Source organism: Sus scrofa, chromosome 1 (assembly GCF_054392235.1).
Source record: "Sus scrofa isolate SSC_HxYL_T2T_F1_AM1 chromosome 1, Sscrofa_HxYL_maternal_Yorkshire_Landrace_v2.0, whole genome shotgun sequence".
NCBI lineage: Eukaryota > Metazoa > Chordata > Mammalia > Artiodactyla > Suidae > Sus > Sus scrofa.
In genome coordinates, this window is record NC_139383.1 from 141037225 (window position 1) to 141060742 (window position 23518).

Consider the following 23518-nt stretch of genomic DNA (forward strand, 5'->3'; position numbering starts at 1 on the left):
GTTGGGAGAGTTGCATGTGCTCCACTCCTGTTTTCCTTTTTCATTGTTTTAGAACCAGACTTTGAAAAGGAGTCAATAAATGACATTTAATGACATTGGTAAAATATGAAATTGTATCCTTTTGGGGCCCAAATGGGGAGGGTCATTTTTCATTGCTGTGTTTTTAATATAGACAGGCTAATTTGTTGCTTTGTTCTTCTATTCCATAAATCCAGCAAATATGTAGTCTAAGCAACTCAGCCTTCAATCATGTAGAAACTGTGACTGTTACCATTACTTACTGTGGTTTCTTTTTGTGTATGCTATATTGGATTAGGGATGGAATTTACCTATATCTCATAATGTGTAAAGCCAGAGAACAAATAAACATGGATACAGTAAGTATAAATATAAATTTCCATATGATTTATTGTTGTTCCTTGTACATAAGAAACAGTAATATACAACGTACACTGCTTTAGAATGTAAAATGGATAAAAATGTGTACAAAAAAGCACATTCCTAGAAAAGTATTGGCAAATAGTAAAAATAGGGGGAGGGGTAACAAGCAAAAAACAAATCAACAAAACGAAAAGAAAAACAAACAATTCTTCAATTCAGTGTGCAAACATTTTATAAAAATAGAAATACTAACTCTACAGGCAGTATTTCCTGATAAATTATTTAAATAGCATATCTACACAATCTTGAGATATCTATTCCAATGGCAATGAGAAAATAATTTATAAAAATAAAGCAACAGTATACAAGATGAAAGAAAAAACAACGTTCAGAAAATGTATTTAACATTTCAATGCTATTTCCTTATTGGGAATACTTTTTCTGCGAAGAATTTTTATACTATATACAACATTGACTTTTTTTTTTAGGTACTACAGTAGCTTTAAGTTTGTTAGACACTTAAACTCTTTCCACTTGATCCAAGAATTCTTTACTCAGTCACACAACAAATGAGGTAATATTTGTATACAAGTTTCACCTTTGTCATCTTTTTTCTTTTGGAAAAAGGAAAAAAATAATAAGTGTAGATGCTTTTCGTCTCCCTGGAAATAGGCACAAGGGATGTGGTAAAACAGTATTAAAGGCCTCCTGGCTTTCTTTGCAAACTAAAAACACTTGCAAATGGACAACCAAGTAATTCCACTTGAAAAAGAAAAAAAAAAAGGAAAGAAAAAAAAAGAATCCCAAATTATTTAATCTCAGCACAAAGTGCAGAACAGCTTGCTATGCTGATTTCCTTGTGCCTTTCCTGTGGAAGATTTGCCCATCAGTTTCAACTACCTGCTCTCAGATACTTTCCATATGAAACCTAGATTCCAGGTAGAACAGAGTTAATAAATAATCTGTATTTACAATCTTACAGTCATGAAGACTTGTAGCAAAAATGATCTGGATAGTCCTTACGCTTCTTCCTGTTCCATGAATAGTCTTTCAGACAGATCCTCCAGAATAAGTAAAAAATAAATATTTTACATTGTAAAGTGTTCTTAAAAAAAAAAAACAAAACTACAGTCCAAAAGAGAACATCGGAAAACTCCATGATATTCAGGAAAAAAGAGAGAAAAGGAATGTCTTAGTTAAGTTGATCATTTTGTGCCTTTCTAACCATAAAAATATAAGCACGGCTACCCTGCCCTTGGGAGGCAGCCCGGTGCTCACTGAGATGGTATGTTTTCTTATTTTCCTGCTACATCTGCATAAGCTACATCTGGAATTCAACCAACAATTTCAATATAACCAGGCAGTGGCAGCCAGCACTGCCTTAATGCTGGTTTAATTCTGACTCCCTATTCTGGTCACTACAGGTGATGTGTAAAGGGTGGAAAATAGGGAGGAAGTCCAGAAGCCAGTCTTTTCCTTCCTTCCCTGCTTTGATTTAAGTGCCTATTTACGTGGGTTAATCAGCTAACATCGGCCAGCATCATGAAATCCAGCAAGTCTTTCAATCCCCTGAAAATGATTTAGTACCGAAAATGTAACAGTTCCTCCATATTTTCTTCATACAACTGTCTCTTGGGTATGCGCCCTCCTCTCAGGGCTCTGGCCCCCGATCCCCCTATTCCCAAGGGAGGAGGTCAGGGGTGGTTTTGTTGGTCAATTCTAGTGAGTCCACCCTTCATGCCTGAAAATGCTTTGGAGTCCACTGCTCAGAGCTGGCCTCACAAGAGCACTGTACTCTGACAAAAGCAGAGTGGGACAGGCACCTTCCAACTGAAGCAAGTGGAAGCTTTTGCTTTTTCCAAAGCAAACCCAAGTCATTGTTTATATTCTTGGAAGAGTCTTCTCATTCAGAGGCTGAATGCTGAGTCTGATTTGGAAAACTGCATTTTCTTAAGGCAAATCACATGTTCTAGGAGTCCACACTGATGCAAGCAGAGAGCAAAGGCAGGCAGGGAGGAGTGATCTTGGGGGTTTTCTTAAGCCCATGGTTCCAGAAGGTGCAATACCAGCATTGGTTAGGATCAGTCTCTTGGTCAACAGTTTGATGATTAGGAATCTGTTAAACAAATAGACAAATACATAAATACATAAACAAACTCACTCATAAAGGCACTGTCCTTTTAATATCACTTAAGAAATTAACTACCTGGGCATAGCTCTACTTTTATAATGTCAAAAGCATATTTTAAGATTGTCAGCTTATAAAACTACATGTTAACATGTTTGAACATTGTTGCCAGGAGATTAATTCAGCATGACCTTCCAGAACTTACACTGTGCTTTCTAAGGCTTTTGATGTTAAATGTGTATTATTTTAAATAATTTATTTTAAAAACTTTATTTAAACATTTAAAATTTTTTCATAGAAAAATTCAGACTCAAAGATCACATAATTTAAATGGTAATTTCAACTGTGTTTTCTTTTTTACTCTGCTTGATCTTGTCAGCACCAGGGCTCGGCCCTGTGAACATTTCACAAGCACTTGTGAGTTTCGGTCGACCCAGTGCTAGACTGAGTGAGAGCTTAAGGAACCAGTGAGTAAAAAAGAATGAAGGAAAAAAAGCAAAGGTTAGTAGTGAAAATTACCTTAACATGCCAGTATAAAGGCCATATGCCTTTCCCTTCCTTTCTAACAGGGAAAGTTGTGAAGAAAGACAGCTTGTGCCATAATGGCAGAAATAGAACTGGAAGTGGTGTGCAAGGCATGGAAATGTAAACACTGAAAAATGTTTAAGTATTATCGTGGGGGTCCTTGTCTGCAGTTCACTTTGCTCTGTGTGTGAAGAGCCCAGAGATGGCTAAGCATATGAACGTGGTTCACAAAGACTCAGTATTTCATAAGGCACATAGTTCATACGCATTATTTCATTTTTATCACTGTGTCTTCAACAGTAAAACATAAAAAACCCTGTCTCTAAAACAGCCTTGAAGTCAGACTCTCCCATGATTGGCATTCTTCACATTGGTCTGAATTAGGGGTGTCAAGTGAAAAGTCACTGTCATGTTGCTCCTACCTCTGCATTCATATTTCAGGTCGGAAAAGAACACCATTTCTTGAGAGAAGACGAACAACCCTAGCCTACCACCGGCATAGGTTTTGTCATAGATGGGTCCTGAGTCTGCCATGATTTTCTTCCCTTCATACATCACCACACTGCAGGAGAAAGGGAATCTCATTAGCTCCACCCTTGCTTTTTGGTTTTCCCCTCCTCGCCCATCAGTGTGACTTAAGTGCAATTTTATCAGAGCAGTCTTACCGAATGAAACCTGTCTTTGGTCTGTGACTGAGACGCCATCTGTAGGCAGTGAAATCTTTCCAGCCTATGTGACGAGGATCATGCCACAGGGTACGCACCTGAGGAAAAGGAAAAGGAAAGGTTGGAACAACTCCATTATGAGATCTCTCTCTCATTCCTTGAGAAACAGTGCTTGAAAGGTACAAAGTTGACCTAAATTAGAGGGCTACAGCATGGGATTTTTTCTCCAAGGCCTTTTTCATTTGATGTGTGCCCTTGAAGGTACATAAAAAGCAGAGAGAAGGGAAATTTTCTTAGTTTAAAGAGGCTAACACTGCCTTTGAACTTGAAGAGTAACTCTTGAGAACATCGAGCTCCCCTCTCAGATGCTAGGATTTTTTTTTTTTTCCTTTTCTCTTTAGGGCTACACCTGCAGCATATGGAGGTTCCCAGGCTAGGGGTTGAATCGGAGTTGCAGCTGCTGACCTACACCACAGCAGTAGCAATGCTGGATCAGAGTTGCATCTGTGACCTACACCAGAGCTTGTGGAACACCAGATCCTTAACCCACTGAGTAAGGCCAGGGATCTAACCCAAGTCCTCATGGATACTAGCTGGGTTCTTAACTCACTGAGAACTCAGGATGCTTTTTACAAAGCAGAGCTTAATGCTATAGTTGGTGATGCTGGAAACAACTAAGACTGGTATCTAAGACTCTTTGTTGGAGGCTAGCCAAAAAACACCATCCCCAGTTCTGGTTCAGCACCCCTCCCATAGGGTGCTGTTCTTACCTGGCCGGGGGTGTTTCCTGTGTGCCACAGGGCGTTCCGAAGATGCTCACCAGGCCCTGTGGTGGAGTTCACAACCTTCACAGAAAGGCCTGAGTACCCCTGAGCCCTTGTGGGATTGGTGTCCCAGTAAGACTGAGTGACTTGCTTCCACATCACAACATAGAAACGGCTGCTGGACTGGTAGCCAAACACAAATCCAGCATAGTCATCATCCCTTTCGGTGTTGATGAAAAAGGTGCCACTGAAGTCCACAGCGTTAAACTCATCATAACCTGGAAGAGGAGGCCAGACCCAGATTAAAGCCTGTAGCCTTGTGGTTGCCGGGAGGATGGGGGAGGGAATGGGATGGGGAGGGGGGTGGGAATGGGATGGACAGGGAGTTCAGGGTTGGTAAATGCAAATTATGACATTTAGAATGGATAAGCAATGAGGTCCCTACTGTACAGCACAGGGAACTATATCCAGTCTCTTGGGGTAGACCACGATGGAAGATAATACGAGAAAAAGATAATACTGGGTCACTGTGCTACAGTGGTGCAACACTGTAAATCTACTCTAAGAAAAAAAAACCCTGCGGCCTTCAGGATGTGCTCTGTCACATTCCTAGGATGCTTGACTGCCAGCTTTGATATTTGCTTCCTTCCCCTGTACCCGTTGGCCTTTCATTCAAAGAACTTACTACTCACCTACAGCAAGTCCAGGGTCACAGTTGACAGTCTGGACGAGTTCTTTACCCTGATGGCGTACAACCCAGTTAGGGTCATTCTGGGATGTCCCTTTGGGATCTAGAGGAATCATCTGGAATCGGCGGAAATCAGTCTCACTGATGTCAACATTTTCAGGACAGATGTCATCGATGTCTGGCACATTGTCATGGTCAAAATCATCTTTGCAAGCATCACCTCGACCATCCCCTAAGGCCAAAAAAGCAAGAGTTCAGTGAAATTCTGAAATGCCATTATTGGTGCCAGAAGTCACTGACTGGTCAAGGTTGACATTTAGTATCCTCATCCTCAAGTGCATTCAGCCTTGTTTTTATTTCCTCAATCCAGAGAGCTATGGTTTCAGTTACTCTCTTTAAAAGTGGCTCCACTGACTCACCATCAGAATCCTTCTGGTCAGGATTGGGCACAAGCCGGCAGTTGTCCCTGTCATCAGGGATGCCATCATTGTCGTCGTCATGGTCGCAGGCATCACCCTTGCCATCCTTGTCGTGGTCAGCCTGGTTGGCGTTGGGCACATAGGGACAGTTGTCCAGGTTGTTCTGATGGCCATCTTCATCAATATCCTGATTGTTGTCACAGGTATCTCCAATGCGGTCTGAGTCAGAGTCAAGCTGAAAGAGACAGAAAAGGAAGGTAAGTTGGAGTATGAGTTGTTGATGCTGAAGAGAAAACTTATGGATGATTCTTGAGTGACTGATATGGCCAGTGTGGTTTCACATGTATATGCTACTGCCGGAAGCTAGTCATATCAACAGATTTTAAGTGTTTTTCTTGACCCTTGTCTTCATATGACAATTTTAACAGAGGTATTTAAGAATTTTTTTTGATAGAAAACTTTCTAAATAAAATTAAATAGTATTATCTAATCACTAAGAATGGAATGCTATGTTAAGTGCTTATATCTTAATGATAAAATTCCTTGGCTACTTTTTATTTTCCATTGAAGTTGCCAATTATGAAATCGTTGACATGTAATTCTACTGGAGGTCATTCAATCATGGCAACATGGCATGGCTTTTTATACATACTAAGTAATCTGTATGGTGGGATCAATTGTTTTCTTCTTTTTTAGGTATTTGGTTTTATACATCTAGACCATAAGGGTGGTCAACTGTTGGCTCAGGATAAGTCAAAATGCTAAATTTTTCAAAACCGTATTTCTCAGAGTACTTTTTTATATTATTCAGGGAACATGGGATGCTTAGTGGTTATTTATATGCAAATTGGAATTTTTCTTGCCAGTCTTTATGCCCTTTGCCATTAAGGTTTTTATATGATGTGTTGGTATTAATTCCATCTTATCTGAAGAATCAAAAACTCATCCAAGAGGGTAAATGATACTGAAGAATTTTAATTCATAGTAAGACCCAAACTCAAAATAGATGACTCTTAATGCTATTTGATTAGCAAAGCTATCTTAGACCATTCATGCTTTCTCATCATGGCCCCAAAGCTATTTATCCTGTTGCCTTTTGTTTTATAGGATCTTGCAAGAGCAAGAATTAGGAGGATTTCTAGATTTCTTCAGAAATTAGTTGGATTTCTCATCTCTTGAATCTTTTAAAACTGTTCCCATTTTCAAAAAACTAGTTTTTAAATTTTTAGAACAATATGTTTTAGAAAAAAAAATGCCTTAACTTTTACCCCTAGAAAATAATGATGAGCAATTATACACAGCTGTGACCTGTACCACAATGCAGCAATGTAGGTTTCTTCAACCCACTGCCAGGCTGTGGATCAAACCCATGCCTCCACAGTGACCAGAGCTGCTGCAGTTGGATTCTTAACCCACTGCACCACAGTGGGAACTCCTGTATAACTGATCTCAACAATGGTAGATCACACAAAGCAAGTCATGTGGACCTTCTTGTGAAAGACAAAGTTGAGGCTGCAAGACTGTCATGAGAAAGATCTATAGGCTACGGGGAGCTCTCATCAGGCAAACTGAAAATACTTGCAGTTGGCTAGGAGACCACTGTGAGCTGTGGTAATGAAAGTGTTTGAATGCTTTTTAAGTCCTCTAGTTTTTAGGGGCCTAGAAAGGGATATTCTAACACTTATCTGGGATTCTGAAAGGAATCCATGTACCTGATCCGGATTGTGTTCCAAGGGGCAGTTGTCACACTGATCGCCAACCCCATCCATGTCGGTGTCTCTCTGGTCCACGTTGTAGACATACTGGCAGTTGTCTCGTTCGTTGAGGATACCTGAGGAGAACAGGGGACAGGTAAGAGCTGAGATCTCCAGTCTTGGGTGTTTCAACCAAACTGCAAGTTCACAGTCAGGGCTGCTCAAGATGCAAAGCCAAGTGTGGTCACTGTCACCTATGGACCGCTGGAGTCAGGGCGCCTTACCATCCCCATCAATGTCAGCCGCGCAGGCGTCTCCTTCCCCATTGTTGTCTGTGTCGGCCTGGTCTGGGTTGTGGTTGTAGGGGCAATTGTCACAGCGGTCTCCCACATCATCTCTGTCATAGTCGTACTGGGCTGGGTTGTAATGGAATGGACAGTTGTCCTGCAAAGAGAAGAAAGGGAGCATTTTATAACATGGTCCAACAAACCAGCACAAGCTGCAGACCACATACGGGATATATATAAAACTGGGAAAATCTGCAGTGCTTATTTCTACTTAGTGGATATACTAAGTGAGTCCCCTGAAAAAAAATCACTGCAAAAGTTAAAAGCCAGGACACAATGAATGAAGCATGAATTTCTGTTGGTTTTAAGTCACTAAGATGTAAATATAATACACTTAACGTCTCTGTTCTCAGTATATGCAAAGAAAATCTTACTGTGACTTATATAGAAGACATTTGAAAAGAATCTGGGGAGCAAAGTGTCATTTGTTTACACATTGGAACTTCTTGTTCCAATTGGGGGAAAGGAAAGCTGTGATGAAAAACACAACCCCCATTTAAAAATTATCTTGGAGTTCCTACTGTGGCACAATGGGTTAAAGATCTGGCATTGCGACAGCTGTGGTGTAGGTCCCAGCTTTGGCTCAGGTTCTCTCCCTGGCCCAGGAACTTCCATATGCTGCAGGGGCACCGGAAAAAGAAAAAAAAAAGCTTCTTTTGGCCACATCTAAGTCCCCACATTACTGAAACACAATGAGTAATTTCTGATGATCCTATGTATCAGTTCAGTTTATTTTTCCCTAGAACTCTGTAATTTCATTGAATCTTAGGGTGTTGCAGGCTGTTTCAGCTGAATAGAAAAGGTGAAAGAGAAATGGAAAATGTTTTGTTTTTACCCTGTCATCTGGAATTTTATCATTGTCATCGTCATCATCGCAGGCATCGCCGATTCCATCCTTGTCATAGTCTTCCTGCCCTGAGTTGGGAAGGTTGGGGCAATTATCCTGTAAAGAGAAGGCACATTACAGCTGCAGCTTGCATGCCTTTTGCTCAGCTCATGCACAAGAGACTTCACGCAAATACCACAGACAGAAGAACTGAATGCTGCTGTGTGCTTTAAATGGGAAGACAAAAGATTTCTTAGAGGATACACACACATGCAGCACACACACATGCTCTAGACTATACACACTGGGAACACAAGTCATGCTCTGCTGATATTTGATAGAGCAATGAACTTTTTTTTTTTTGACAACATAATCAACTTTGGAACACAGCTGCCACAAGGGCCTGCCTCATTCATGTTCTTGGCAACAAGTGATTTAGTATAGATACAAATTAGCACTGCTCTGCCTCTGGATGATTTAATCTTTCAGTGTCCTTTTCAAATATTCAGCCTTTAAAACTCGCCAGCCTATTGCCTTGCCAAGGGCTTTCTGGAGGCAGGTGAGGGGAGCAGGTACCTTTTTGCAGTGGTAAGTTGCATTGGCCACGCACACCAGGTCCTCGTTGGGCCAGCCGTCCAGGTCCGTGTCCTCCCCACAGATGATGCCATTGCCCGCGTAACCAGGCTTACACTCGCAGCGGTACATCGGGTCGCTGTAGTGGCCGAGGTAGTTGCACTTGGCATTCTTGTTACAGTCATGCGTCCCATCTGTGCAGGGGTTACGGGGCTTGCACACCTGAGGGCAAAACATCCTGATGTTAAGGCAGAGCCTTCGGGAGTCCCCAGACACCCAGAAACAAGAACCCAGATCCATATAGTCTCAAGCAGGCAGAGCTTCATGGGGAAAGTAGAGGTTACCCCTGCCTTCCATCCTCCCCCATGGATGTCTGGATAACAGGCTAATATGGCTTTAGGTGTGTTTTTCCAGAAACTGCTCAGCACCTAGACACTAACAAGTCCATCTGCTCACACCTTATTCCAAAGCAGCACTGTCAAATGTGATGGACCTGCTTTTCTTGCTGGATGTACAATGGATTTTCTTTTTCTTTCTTTCTTTTTTCCTTTTTAGGGCCATAAATGCGACATATGGAACTTCCCATGCTAGGGGTCAAATCGGAGCTACAGTTGCCAGCCTCTGCCACAGCCACAGCAACGTGGGATCCAGGCCTCATCTGCGACCTATACCACAGCTCACAGCAACACTAGATCCTCAGCCCACTGAGTGAGGCCAGGGATTGAACCCGCTGCCATATGGATACTAGTTGGGTTTGTTACTGCTGAGCCACATTGGGAACTCCTGAACAATAGATTTTCTAGTCTTGTTTCCAAAAGCTAGATCATACATTTACCCCCTTCCCTATTTTCTGTGCAGGTTATGAGGTGATGTTGCCCCCTTTCATGGCTGTTTCAGTCAAGGACACCCCTCCTTTTCTCTGGTCCACAAGTCTACCTGTTTGTTGGCGGTGGCGTATTCCACACTGCGGCCAAAGGGCTGGGAGCCAGTGAAACGTGGTGGGCAGGGCAGGCAGTTGTAGCCGGGATCTGTGTTCTTACACCTGTGCTCTCCATTGTGGTTGAAGCAGGCATCAGGGACTTCTTTGCACTGTGGAAGACACAACCATTTGTTCATGTTTAGAGAACGATGCCATAGGAAGTGGCGAGGACAGGTGAGCTGCTCTCCTAGGTCTGCTAACTCCCAGCCATCAGCTTACCTCATCAACATCTTCGCACTGGATGCCATTTCCACTGTAGCCAGGGGGACAAGCACCGCACTTCCAGCTGCCATCAGGGTAGCTGGTACACTTGGCACCAGCAAAGCAAGGATTGGACAGGCATCCATCTGCAACAAGAGAGACAGGCAAATGGTTGGCCTCAGCTGCTGTCACTGCCATTCTGATGACTTAAACCAGGGTGTCAAATATTGGAGGGCCTATACAACTGAAAATGTGTTGAGATTATGTTGAGTCCATCTGGTATTTTAGTGTAATCTAACCACTCAGGACCATTCAAAGCTGAACCCCTGTGAATGCTGACTGTGGCATTCAGTGGTTTTGTCCTGGGCTGTGTGGCTTACCAATGGGACAGTCCTGCTTGTTGCAGATCTGATTTTCTGTCTCATCACCAACGCAGTCCTTGCCTCCAAACTGGGGTGCGGGGTTGTTACAGAGCCGGCTACGTCTCTGTACCCCTCCTCCACAGGTGACGGAACAGATGTCCCATGGTGACCAGGGTCCCCAGCCTCCATTGACTGTAAGAAAATGAACCACAGGTGGAAGTTAAGGCCAATTTTCAAACACTTTACCTTCACAAAAGGTTCTCCTGTGTTTGTTCAAGAAATCTCTGCTACCCTGACACATAGGAAGAATGTTTGGGAAGAGAGTGAATCTGAAGTGGTTCTTCCTGTTTTTCATTAAAGGGAGCTGCTGAACATGTAGGACTGTGCTTCTTTCTATTTTTCTCTAGGAAGGAAACTTTCCCCCTCCACAACCCACCAAGCCAGAGGCTGTGGATGCCAGACGGCCAGCTGGGCAGAGCTGCCAGGCAGTGTGCACACTTACTGGGGCAGGCGTCTCTCTGGCAGGCTTTGGTCTCCCGAGCTTCACCCTCACATGGCTTCCCATTCATTTGGGGACTGGGAGAGTTGCAGAGCCGGATCCTTGTGATCACACCATCTCCACATGTGACAGAACAAGACGACCACGGGGACCAGTGGCTCCAGCCGCCGTCCTGTTTAACTAAAGTACAAAGCTGATGGTTAGACGGTGCTTCCCACCAGCCACTCTGCGCTGCTTTAAGTGCGTTATCTAAACAAAATCCTCAAATAGCCCCATGGAGAACTATTCTTATCCTAATTTGCAGATGATGAAAGAGCCTCAGAGAGGGTAAGCTGTGCTCACGGATGCACAGGTAAGGGGGAGAACTGGGCTTAGATCCAGAGCCTAGAACCTGTACCCTTAACCTCTATGCAGTGGAGTTGCTATTGGTGATACTGAGGACAGGTCAGTTCCCCACAAGCCTAAGCGGCCAGGCTGCTTACATCTCTTGTCACACTCCTGAATGTGGCAGGTCCGAGTCTGCACGGAGGAGCCCTCGCATCTGTTGTTGAGGCTGTCACAGGAGCGGCCACGCTGCTGGATGCCATTGCCACACGTCACAGAGCAAGAGGTCCACTCAGACCATGGGGACCAGCCATCGTCAGCAGAGTCGCTGGCTGCAGAGGAAATGGTTCCTTTAGTGTTCAGTCCTTAAAACAAACTATTCTTTTAGATTTCTCTGCTCAGAACTTTCTTCTCTCCCCAAGGGGTGAAGAGCAATATATTTCTTAGGCCAGTGGCCAAGGGGTTTATCCCTGATCTTTCCATGCACAGCCTTGGGATCATCGCATGCTTTGCCTGGGTCAGTATAGCTGAGCTTTCTCCCAGCACGTGTTCCTCTTCATCCCTGCCTCCTTCCGACTCTCTGCATTTTCACTGAGTTTCCCTTTCCTGACTGAAGACACCTCGATAGGCATTTCCAGCCCAGCCTCGATAGGCATTTCCAGCCCAGCCTCGATAGGCATTTCCAGGCTTCCAAGAATACTTGAGTTTTAGGCAACTTAGAGGAGTCACTTTGAGGGGAGCCAGAGACCATGTGTTTGGCAGATGCGCCTGAAGGCAGCAGAGCTGCTGTTGGCTGTAGCTCTGGCTTGGTCATGAGGTTAGTCAGCATGTTGCTTCTCTCACCCTAGTATGTGGGGCTTTTTCTGCACATATTTTCACAAGAGGAAAATGTGTTTGTTTACCATCTGCCCAGGCACCATGACTACAATCACATCTCACTGTATCAGACACGAGACAGGGGACTTGTCCTCTCCTGCCATCAGTTGGACGTTTTCCTAGCACTCCCTGATTCAAATTCGGAGCTCTGCTAGTCCCCAGCTAGCTTTGTTCCCTGTACCCACACCTGAAGTGGATTTTGAACAGAAAGTGCTGAACAAATGATTACAGCAGTGCCCATGTCACTAACATCTCTGGAGATGACTGCTTATTCTGAGCTGTGGTCAGTGTGCAAAGGTGTGTGTGTGTTGGGGGGAACTGGGGGGTGTGGGTGTGAAGATAAGTGCTTCATTCCTGTTTTATTTAGCTTAGTCTTGATGAATCATTTTAATGATTTGTACCTACTCTATTGTCCCAGCAAAGTGATACAACAAAACCCAGGGATTGGGTGCAATGAAACAGTACAGTGCCCTAGTTCATGGAGGACCCTGAAACTCAAACTGCTGTTTTCTCTGAGGTCTCTTAGGCCTGTAGATAAAATGGGCAGAACTTTCAGGCCCAGGTAAGTCCAGTGCTCGCAGCAAAGCCCATCAATTTCTCGGTGAGCAGATTTTTCTTCACTCTAGGCCATAAGGTCAAATTCTATCTTAGAGCTTTGCTGCCACAAATTCACCTCTCCTTTCCTCAAAGCATTGAATCATACTCAGTAAGCTATACCAAGACTGTTGCCTGTCCCATAATCCAGGGGGAAGTAATTAAGTTGAATCATGATAGAGTTTTTGGCTCTATGTGGCAGACAGGCCAGATGCTACAGCAAAAAACTGAAGGGAAACAGCTGATGGAGGTGGGGGTGGGGTACTGGCATTATGTTCTGCTGTCCACTGTTTAGGTAAAGCTGAACCAGTAGTCGAAGCAGGGTTAAGTTTTAGGAACTTACGCCAACACCGAGGGCAGCATTCTCCATCAGGAACTGTGGCATTAGAGCAGGGCATGATGGGGCAGGACACTTTTTTGCAGATGGTAACTGAGTTCTGCCGGGCAAGAGTGACAGAGAAATAGGTTACTAGGCATACTGCAAGCAAAAGCTGACAAACTGTCACATTTCAATTACAAAAGTAAACGTGGTCAGGGTTGTAAGTGCTCTAGTGGAATGATTTTAATACAAGATCTGCCTCTGTCATGTTGGCAGCCATCAACAATGTAGAGACAGTTCTAGTGCTAGTTGCTTGTCACTCCATCCCTCGGAGAGTTCTTTCTTAATTGCCACTTAGTCATTTCTTCATGCACAGGAGCATTAAGAATTTATCCAATGGGAACCACCACACATTATGGGTCAGATCTATCACTCTGTGTCTGAATTCAAACTCATAAAACTCATCCAGGAAGGACCTTAAAATTTAAACATTTTATTTTTATGGGGGAAAGATCAATGAGCATTTTGTTTTCTCAGGAATAGCTCTAGCTTTAGATTATACTGGACAAGAATGGGAATTTAGTAAATTTTGGTTCCCCAATCCATGATTTGTTTTAAGTTTGACTTTACTCAATGAGCTAGGTAATTCCCTCAAACCTCCCTGTTCCTGCCATTAGGCACAGCTAGATGGATACACACACTGTAGGCAGTGCCATCTGAGCTAGGTATGTTATAGCTCAGATGTTGGGCTAAGTGATTTCAACAGCAATCAGTACTGTATTAAGAGCATCTACTTGTCATAGCTGAATACAAATCAGGGGTGAGGAAAAAAGTTTCCACTAGGCTTTTTTTTTTTTTTTTGGCTATGCCCACAGCATGTGGAATTTCCCAGGCTGGAGATCAAACCCATGCCCACAGCAGCGACCAGAGTCACTTCAGTGACAACGTCAGATCCTTAGCCTGCTGCACCACAGGAGAGGTCCTCCACTAGGTTTTACTTACCTGACATCCAACACTTAGCCCTTGAACTAAAGCAGGCAAGTTATTTAGACGGTTTAGTGGATAGATATGGCCTTTCAGATACCTAGCCTGGGGTATAATTAGCCCGGGGTTGAAACACATTGAGTATTTAAGGATTTTATAAAGGTCATAACTAGACCTTAAAAAAAAAAAAAAAAAAAAAAAAAAAAGGCACCACTTTGGGATCAGGCCACGGAACATAAAAAGAGCCTGTGTGGCCATCTGGATCTTTCCCCACAGCCTGTGGCTTCAGATGTGTCATGGATTAGAGTTTCTGTCTGTAGAGACCACTTACCTGACAACGACACTCAGTGCAGCTGTCCACTGTCCACTCCTCGTTATTCCTATACTGGACTCCGTTGTGGTAGCAGAGGGGGGGCCTCCTCAGCTCACTGGCCAACTCTTTGTTCTCTTCAGTCTGAAAAGAGGAAAAAGGTTGTTACTGTCCAATTTCACTTCCATCGTTGGCATCATTAGTGATACACATTCAGGGGCTCATGCTAACAGGCGGGGGCGAGGGCCACTGACCACTTTGCGGATGCTGTCCTGCAGCGTGGTCACAATGGTGCGCAGGCCCCTGAGCTCCAGGACCATGCTGGACAGCTCATCACAGGAGATGCCGCAGATGGCTTGCAGATCCTTCGTCTTGTGGCCAATGTAGTTGGTGCGGATGGCGGGGCTGGACCCATTCACCACATTGTTGTCCAGGGTGAGAAGGACATTGGTAGCTGCCAAGAAACAACGGAATGCAATGAGGAAAGTTGTAGATCTCCAAACAGATGCTCTCACTGGCCCATCCCTGGGGTTTTTAATCATAAAAGACATTTCATTTGGGGAAAGGGCTGGAGGTGAAGGGGATATGGATGTGTGGAATGCTGTTTGAGTCATGTTTGTATACCTCTTAACTATTTTACTCAGTGTAATTTATGCACAACCACCACTGCTTAAGTTTCTCAGCTTGTTTTAGGTAGAAATGCCCCAGTTTCTACATGTGCCCTAAAAAAATAGGATACTTACAGCTGGAGCAACCTTTGTTCCTGAGGATGTCTTCTGGTGTGGTTCCAAAGACAAACCTCACGTTTTGCAGCACCCCCTGTGGGCAGAGGACACACATTGCTTGCAGAATGTTGGGTGGGGGGGCAGGGGGTCAGTAGGGTGGGGGCAGACTGTTTATGCTAGGCAAAACACACAATGCTCTAAAAGTTTAAATGAACTCCCTTTTGTATCTTCTGCCAAGTCGTCAGTGTTTTACAAAGAATTCAGTTACCAGCTTACTTGGGTACAGAGGAAATGGAACCTGATACCAAGACGGGAGGATATAATGACACTCTCCTGTGTCAAAGAGTTAAATGTGGGAGTTTCAAAGCCACAGTTACAAAGATCTAGACATTTAAGCAAGGAAGAAGCAGCAGCAAAGAGCTGTGATTTTAACCTTTTGAGACCGGTTACATCCCCATGAGGAATCAAAGAGCAAAGTGGTGAGTATCCACTTCAAGTTATATTATAATTGGTGGAATGCATCTGAAATAAGTTCTTTTTTGAGAAGAGCATAAGGAGTATTTAAGATTTGAACAGGCTGTTAGAGGAAAACCGTTTCTTGTTTCCATCAGTGGTTTTCAAAGTCTGGTCCCCAGAACACCAATACCAGCCTCACCCTGGAACTTGTTAGAAATGCAAATTATTAGGTCCCATCCCTACCTACAGTGGGAACCACTGCTTTAGTGCACACAGGCAGTATTTCCTGTTACTGGAACCCTGGTCTCTCCTGTCACCGCCCTCTCGGCAAGTCAGCTACCTAGCAGTCGGCCCTGTGGACCAGGAATGGAAGAAGCCTCACCTGAAAATTGTCATTGACACCTCCTTTTGCGATGCGGAGATTGGCGATGCTGGCCAGGTCCCTGGTGAAGATGCTTTGGATGGGAACGTCCAGCTCGGCATTCTCCATCTTCTCGCAGTCGATGTACAGCTGGGCCCTGTCCTCCTGCACAAATAGGGTGATGCTCTTCCACTGACCAGTGGCCAGGAGGGCTTCCTCCACTGACACCACCTGCTGCTTCCCCTGCACGGTCAGGCTCAGGTCCAGGGTGCCCGCCTTGCCGTTGGAGACCACGCTGAAGACCTGGCCAGAATGGTCTTTCCGCTCCACGGCCAGCAGCGTGCCCCGGGTCTTCTTCATTTGCCTCAGGGAGGCCAGGAGGAGGAAACCTTTCTCTGCTCGCACAGCATCCACTAGGTCTTGGAACTTGTCATCAGGGACAGGGGGGATCAGGTTGGCATCCTCAATGCGGAAAGCTGGGCTGGAAGGGTCAGGACCCTTCACTAGTCGGCGCCCAGAGCCCTTTCGGGCAGCCCCGGTGAGTTCAAAGATGTCAAAGACGCTGTTGTCTCCCCCAGACTCTGTTAGACAAGAGGAGGAAGCACTGTGAGCAGGGCCCTCTAGGTGGGGGCGGTGGAGGTAGGGGTTCAGCTCTGGCCGGTGGGGCAGAAAGACAGGGGTGAAAACTCCCTGCAGCCACTGAAAGGGCTTAATCAACACCAGGTCAGAGGGAACCTGCATCCTGAGGTTCAGCCAGGGCTCGGGAAGAGGCACACCTGGGGTAACCAGACCTCCCTTCTCCTCTTCCCTCCCCCCTCAAAAGGTATCATACAGACTTACCTGGAATGCGGTTGGAGCCACACACATGCAACAGAAACAGGACACTGAGTCCCCAGGCCAGCCCCATGGTGGAGCGTTTGTGCCCAACAGAGAGCCTGCAGCAGGAAGCACAGAGAACCCAGGTCAGAGGCCGCCCATCAATGAGGGTGAGCAAAACTGGCTGGGCATGGGGCCAGAGCCTCAGGGACACGCCCCCCCGCCCCGTGGCCCCCACATTTGGTGGAATGAGGGGCAACAGTATTGACTCTGGAGAAAGCATAAGGAAGAAAATGAGGGAGTTGAGGGGAGGAGACTGTGGTTTTCAGGTGGTGGTAGGGGCAAGACCAATAACAGGCAGCCGGGGGCGGCGGGGGGGGCTTTTCCTTGGGAAGGTGAGGTAAGTAGCAGGACCAGGAGATGTAGTTTGGGGAGCTGGGACAGCATGAAGGTGCAGAGATTTTTCTAGAGGACTTTTAGAAAGGTTTAGGAAGGACTTGAGGAAAAGAACAAAATCTTGGGGTGTCCCTGGCGATTTGGGTTTTGAATCCCAAGGCTGGAGAAGATCGCTCTGAAGCTCTTCGTGAGAAGAGTCCTCCAGCGGCTGAGAGGTTCAGGATGGGGAAGGCAAAAAGTGTGAGATCCGGGGTCTGCCAGGAGCTAAAGTCTGTAGCTTCAGGTGTATGGCCAGGGCAGAACTGGACCTCGGCGGCCGCCCAGGGACTCCTTACCTGTGTGGAAACGGGTGCAGCAGCTGGGACTGGAAGCAAGGACACAGCGACCGGAGGAACGCTGGAGAGGCGCGGGGAGAGCGGTGCGCCCGGGAGGCCGCGGTATCAGAGGCTGCGCAGGGAGATTCGCCGGGGAGTGCGCTTGCCGGCCGGCCCGGGTGCAGTGGCTGGTGAGGCGGCGGAGCCGCGGGTTTTTAAAGGGGCGCTCACATTCCTGGGGTTTCCTCTAGCCAATAGGATGCGGCCGGGCAGGAAGCGGGAGGGGGGCCAGTCTGGGTTCCTCTCTCCGCCCCCCGCTGCCTGGCGCACAACTTTCCAGTTAGAAGGTGAAGGGGGGCGGTGGGTGTCGGGGCCGAGAAGCACTGGAACTTCTCAGAAAAATAGGTGCCCGCCCACGCGGCCTTGGCGCTCACGGACTCAGCACTTTGGCTGTGGCGCCGCTCGGGCCGATGTCCTCAGTGTGCTCATACCGGGCGGACGAGGCTCTGGCCACCCACCCGAGATCCCAAGCGGGGGGTTGGGGAACCTGTTCCCTTGAATGCCTGTGCGATGGCTAAGGGTGGACACTTGTTGGATATCGAGCCCATTTTATGGAAAAAAATAAGCCCGACATGGTAAATGGGACCAAGAGGGGACCAGTCTTTGAAAGAGTTGGGTATTTGTTGACCCTTGTCCATCCATCTTGGGTACTTGCGGACCACGCGGTCAGCTTCGCGCCGCGCTCCTGCCCTCCTCCCACTCTGTCTCCTGCCTGCCCCTCGAGGGACGTGAGTGCGGTATCGCACCGGCCAGCAGGCCACGGATGGGGCTCGCCTTCCCACCGCGCGTCGGGGCAGCGTTTCTGCAGCTGCTTGCCGCTCGAGTTCCCGCGAAGAAAAGTCTCTTCTCACAAGTGCTGCGGCGCTTCCACAGCGGGCCGCTTGGGGGCGGTATGCGAATTCTGATCTAGGGGACGCGAGCAAATGGCTTCTTTTCAGTCAGGAATGTTAAGGAAACTTGCTCTTTACCACTTCTCTCAAGCCAAAATTGAAATTGTGTCTTGAAAAACAGTTTTTGTGCCCACTCGTGCTTCTTAACGTGACTCCTGCTTGGAGGGTTTGCAGCACCATCTGGCTCCAGGGTCTTGAACTATTTACAGAACAGACCCATAGAGTCATAAATTACCCTCTGCCTATCATTTTATTTCCCCCTTTTTTTTTCAACCCCAAAGTTCTTTTCATTTTTTCGGCTCCCGAAACCGAGATGTGGGTTACATTTCTGTGGGTGCACCAATTGCCATGAGCGCTGCCGCTGCATGCTTCTGTCATTGGAAATCTAGTGTCCAAGCCACCGGTCCCAAGCCAGCATGACTCCAGCTGCTTGGAATTCCATTCATCTCTTGGGCTGGGACGTCAGCAGCCACACTTCCCCTGCTGTGATCCAGCACATGAGGCTGGCCCCCAGACCCAGGGAACAGGTAGTAACTTCACCAAATAAGGATCTCAGCCACAAGCCAGGGAAAGCCCTGGGGTTCACTTCCCTCCTTAGCACTCACACCTGGCTGGACTCCTAACGGGCTGGAAACACCCAAGAGTTTACATTCGTCAAACAGCAGTTTCACTTTTCTTGTGTGGGAGTGTTGTGTGACAAGGGCCATGTGGGGGACAGAGTGTTTTTTAGTTACTCAATATACAGCAAGCACCTCTAGAAGATGACAAGTATGTTCCCAAAACTCTTGTTTGTTTGTTGCTGAAGTAATAACTTAACCTAACAGTCAAATGAATTTCACATGCTGGGAGGGAGAAAGAAGTCTTCGTCGGATGATTAGTCAAATCAGATTCCTGCAGGGGAAGTCATAGGTAATGATTCAGCCAAACAGATCTGAAGATTCCCGAGTCAGCAGCCATACCCGTCCCTCTCCCTCCCTTTACCTTCCCTAAAATCCTGTTTGCGTCTTGAAAGGTGACTTTTTTTTTTCCTACTTGCTGCTCATAGTATCAGGTACTTAGGAACAGTTTTCAGAGGATGGGCAGCCGATGGCCCCCTGTTCCTCTGGCCCACTTGCCAATTTTATACAGATGAGTGGAGGGCTTGAGGGCCACACGGGGCCCACAAGAGCAGGATACTGCTCTCTCCTTTTATAAAACGCTCATCTCCTGAGTCTTAGTTTCATGGATAGAGCAACTGGAATGCCCTTCAGGCTAGCCACTTCTGGGACCAAGGGACTGTAGGAATCCCTTGGCGTTTTCTTGGAACTTGGCTTCTTCTCACAAAACAAGGAGAAGAAATGTAACCTTTTACAAGTCTTACAAATAGGAAGGTGACCGGATGAGTGGCAGGGAAGAGCTTTCTTGTCAGAGAATGCTGACAGATGTATAGGAGTTACTTATCTCCAACACAAAGGCCCGGCCCAAGTCATGGTACTCCTGTTTTTCTTTTTTCTTTTTTTAAATTTTATTTTTATTAGGGTGTAGTTGATTTACAGTGTGTCAATTTCTGCTCTTCAGTGTAGTGTCCCAGTCATATCATATACATATATTCTTTTTCTCATGCTATTTTCCATCATATTTTATTCAAAGAGATTGGATATAGTTCCCTGTGCTACATAGTAGAACCTCATTGTCTATCCATTCTAAATGTAGTAGTTTGCATCTACTAACCCCAAACTCCCTGTCCGTCCCACTCTCTCCCCCTCTCCCTTGGCAACCACAAGTCTGTTCTCTGTCTGTGAGTCTGTTTCCATTCTATAGATAGGTTCATTTGTGCCATATTTTAGATTCCAGATTTAAGTGATATCATATGGTATTTGTCTTTCTCTTTCTGACTTACTTCACTTTGTATGAAAATCTCTAATTGTATCCATGTTGCTGCAAATGGCATTATTTGTTTTTATGGCTGAGTAGTAGTTCACTGTCTGTATGTATCATATCTTTGTAATCCAGTCATCTGTTGAAGGACATTTAGGTTGTTTCCATATCTTGGCTATTGTGAATAGTGCTCCAGTTTTTCTGGTGGGAAGGAGGGATTGCAGCGGGGTGGGGTGAGGTGGGGTGGGGGTGTCTGGGAAACTAATAGGAACTCTCCTGCAACCCCACTAGTCAACATCTGCTGAAAATATTCCCTAGAACCTAAATACTCTAGGAAGTTTTTGGAGAAGGGGGATGGGAAAAGAGAAAGAAAACCTCTGTCTTTTAATGCAGGCATACCCCTCTTGTGTGTATACCCTCGACCTGTAATTGCTGGGATTTCAGGCCAATAATCTGACACAGACCCAAGGGATGGGCCTTCCGGGGAGAGGGTCCGGTCCTCTCTTTGCCAAGTTTCCATCCTTGAGGATTATGTATTTAAAATAAAATTGTAATGCATATATCATTTTATAGGATTTCCCTTTTTTTTTTCCCTCCAATTTCCCCCTAATTGGATGTGGGATTGACCTAAAAACATTACTAGTAAATAGGAGGAAAGGACTGTCAGTAATAGGTAGTTTAAAACCTGCAGGTGATTGGGGTGAATGAGATAGTTGAGAGAGAAATTTTGTGTATTTAGAATAGAGAAGCAAGATGGGCTGTATTTTGTGTAGGAGTTTTTTTTAAAATGCTGGAAATAGTCAGCATTTTTCTTGGTAATTTTAAGAACCTAAGGAGCAACCAAGTATCATCATGTTCTAGAATAGACCAAAATCATAGCATCTATAAAATGAAGACATCAGAAATTAATTCCCTCTGAATATTTCCTCTAGATCATGGTTCAGTGTTGTTTTCGTTCTGCTGTCTTGATGGTCAGAGCCAGAGGGAAGTTACCAACAGATTTTTCTTATCCTTCAATCAGACACCAACTCAAGCTCCCCCTCCTTCTTGAGATGTTCTCCAGTGGCTTTATATTGTCTTGGATCATAAGTTGGAAACATACATTATTTCTACCACATTACTCATCCATCACCTTATATTCTTTAATATTTACTTTTTCAAAATCAATTTTATTTTCTTATGTGTAATGACTAGGATGTAAGCATCCAAAGGGTTGAGCTTAGGAAGAGCTCTAGTATTTGAACTTCTAAATCCCTTTATAAGCTCAAGTCAATTTACAGCCCAGAGGGACTAGAACATTCACCAGCTTCCTGACTAGCTCCACCATTTCCTGTGGTTATGCTGAGCTCCTTGAGTGGATGAAGAGGTGAGGAACCCTCGAACCTTATGCCCCTCCCCAGATAACTAAAGCAATAATACCCTTGAGGAATTAAATTCAATGAGAAGGGGTAGGGCTATTTCTTTAAGGGTAACTATGTTTCCGCACCACTCCTCCTTCCCAGCCAGTGATTGGTTTGGGAATTAGCCTGCGACCCAATTCTGGCCAATGAGAGTTTTACTGGAGGCTTCTGGGAAAAGTTCTTATGTTTAAGAAAGATGTGAAATCAGGTTTTTTCTAGTCTCCATTTGGACCTGAACTGATAAACCCTGTTGGATGCTGTTGGCCACTAGGGGCGCCAGACCTAATGTGGGACCAAGGCTGGAGAAGGACAGGAAGGGACGATGAAAAGAACCTGTAAGACAGACCACGTTTTTGAGTTGCTAAATCTGCTAACTTTAAATGCCAGGGTATCTTCAGATTTCTCCGGGTATGTGCTTATTATTGAAGCCAGTTTGTTATTTTCTATTACTTAGAGCCACAAACTTCCTAACTAGGTAGCTTTTCTCCCTCTACTTAGCCTTTTCACAGCCATTTTGCTTGGACCTCTTCTGACTGTTTTAGGATAAGAGAAATAAGAACAGGTCATAGGATAAAAATGTTTTAAAGACTCTTCACGTATATCATTAAGGTGCTTTCCAGAGAAGTGGCACTGTTTGTTCTCTCCCTGCCTGTCCCTTTGCCAGCAGGCCACTCTGGTTCCCAACACTACTCATGGCCCACTGAAGGCATAGGGTTTCACCTCATATTATTGTGTCTTTGCATCTCTTCTTTGGAGAACTGCGAGGTACAGTCCAGTGGGATCACAGAGGAAAGAGTATCCAGGATAAGCTGATCTGGAGCGAAGGAGTTGGGAAACTGATCTGCTGGGAAATCGAGGATGTGGGGCAAGGAGATGGTAAGGTTTCGACCAGAGCCTAGAGATGGAACTGAGGAAGATCAGCAAGGAAGGAAAATAGGGACACAGAGGACAGCCTCTTAATGTGTGGTAATGAGAAGCCCCAAAGGCCATCTTTGATAAACGGCCCATTAGTGCTCTGGAAGAGGGGAGCAGGGCTACTCAGGGTCTATGATAGAAAGCCCTGTGTTTGGGAGCAGCCTCTCTGACTCCCTTCCCATTGCTCTTCCCTCTATTCAACTTTTTTTTCCAGCATCAATGAGGTATAACTGACAAAATTATAAAGTATTTAAGGTATACAATGTGAAGATATGCTGTACATATACATTGTGAAAAGGTTCCCTTCATTGACTTAATTAACACATCTATCACCTCACACATCTACTGTGTGTGTGTGTGTGTGTGTGTGTGTGTGGACATTTAATTCTGCTCTCTTAACAAATGTCAATTATACAATTTGGTGTTATCAACTATAGTCACCATGAGATCCAATAGATCCTCAGACTATATTCTCTATTCAATTTTTATGCTTTATCACCTCAGTGCCCTTTTGGAGCATCACTAAGAATGGGCTGGTTTGGGCTTCATCACGGAAACTTTTCATTTTCAGTGTTTGTCACCCCACAAGAAGGCCATGCCTTCAAAGGCCAACTTACAAATATGGGGAGGGGGCTGGGGAATCATAGTCATCTCTGGGACTCAATGAGTCCAAAGCATGCTTCCTGCCTCCCAGTGTCTTCTCTTTCCATGACAGCTTGAAATTCCTCCAAAAATAAGACCATGGAACTTTTTAAACCAAACAGAGCCATCTGGTCCAACCACTCAGTTAACAGATGAAGAGGTTGGTTCAAAGAGGGGAAGTGACTTTGAACGTGTGGGTGGTGGCAGTCCAAAGGACAACTCAGTGCT

At 45.3% G+C, this 23518-nt stretch overlaps 1 protein-coding gene across 1 annotated transcript; it reads right to left on the minus strand.

Annotated features, from left to right (window-relative positions):
• Positions 1 to 382: 382 nt before the first annotated feature.
• Positions 383 to 17699, minus strand: THBS1 (thrombospondin 1). Its single transcript, NM_001244536.1, has 22 exons — positions 17548 to 17699; positions 16841 to 16935; positions 16022 to 16581; positions 15202 to 15277; positions 14713 to 14912; positions 14480 to 14602; positions 13189 to 13282; positions 11534 to 11707; positions 11055 to 11231; positions 10571 to 10744; positions 10209 to 10336; positions 9947 to 10099; positions 9014 to 9232; positions 8447 to 8554; positions 7549 to 7708; positions 7283 to 7401; positions 5571 to 5805; positions 5156 to 5383; positions 4470 to 4741; positions 3700 to 3797; positions 3457 to 3596; positions 383 to 2497 (listed from the first exon to the last, which is right to left on the minus strand). The coding sequence occupies exons 2-22, from the start codon at positions 16905 to 16907 to the stop codon at positions 2490 to 2492; spliced, it is 3513 nt and encodes a 1170-aa protein (NP_001231465.1). The 5' UTR covers positions 16908 to 16935; positions 17548 to 17699; the 3' UTR covers positions 383 to 2489.
• Between the last annotated feature and the right edge of the window lie 5819 nt (positions 17700 to 23518).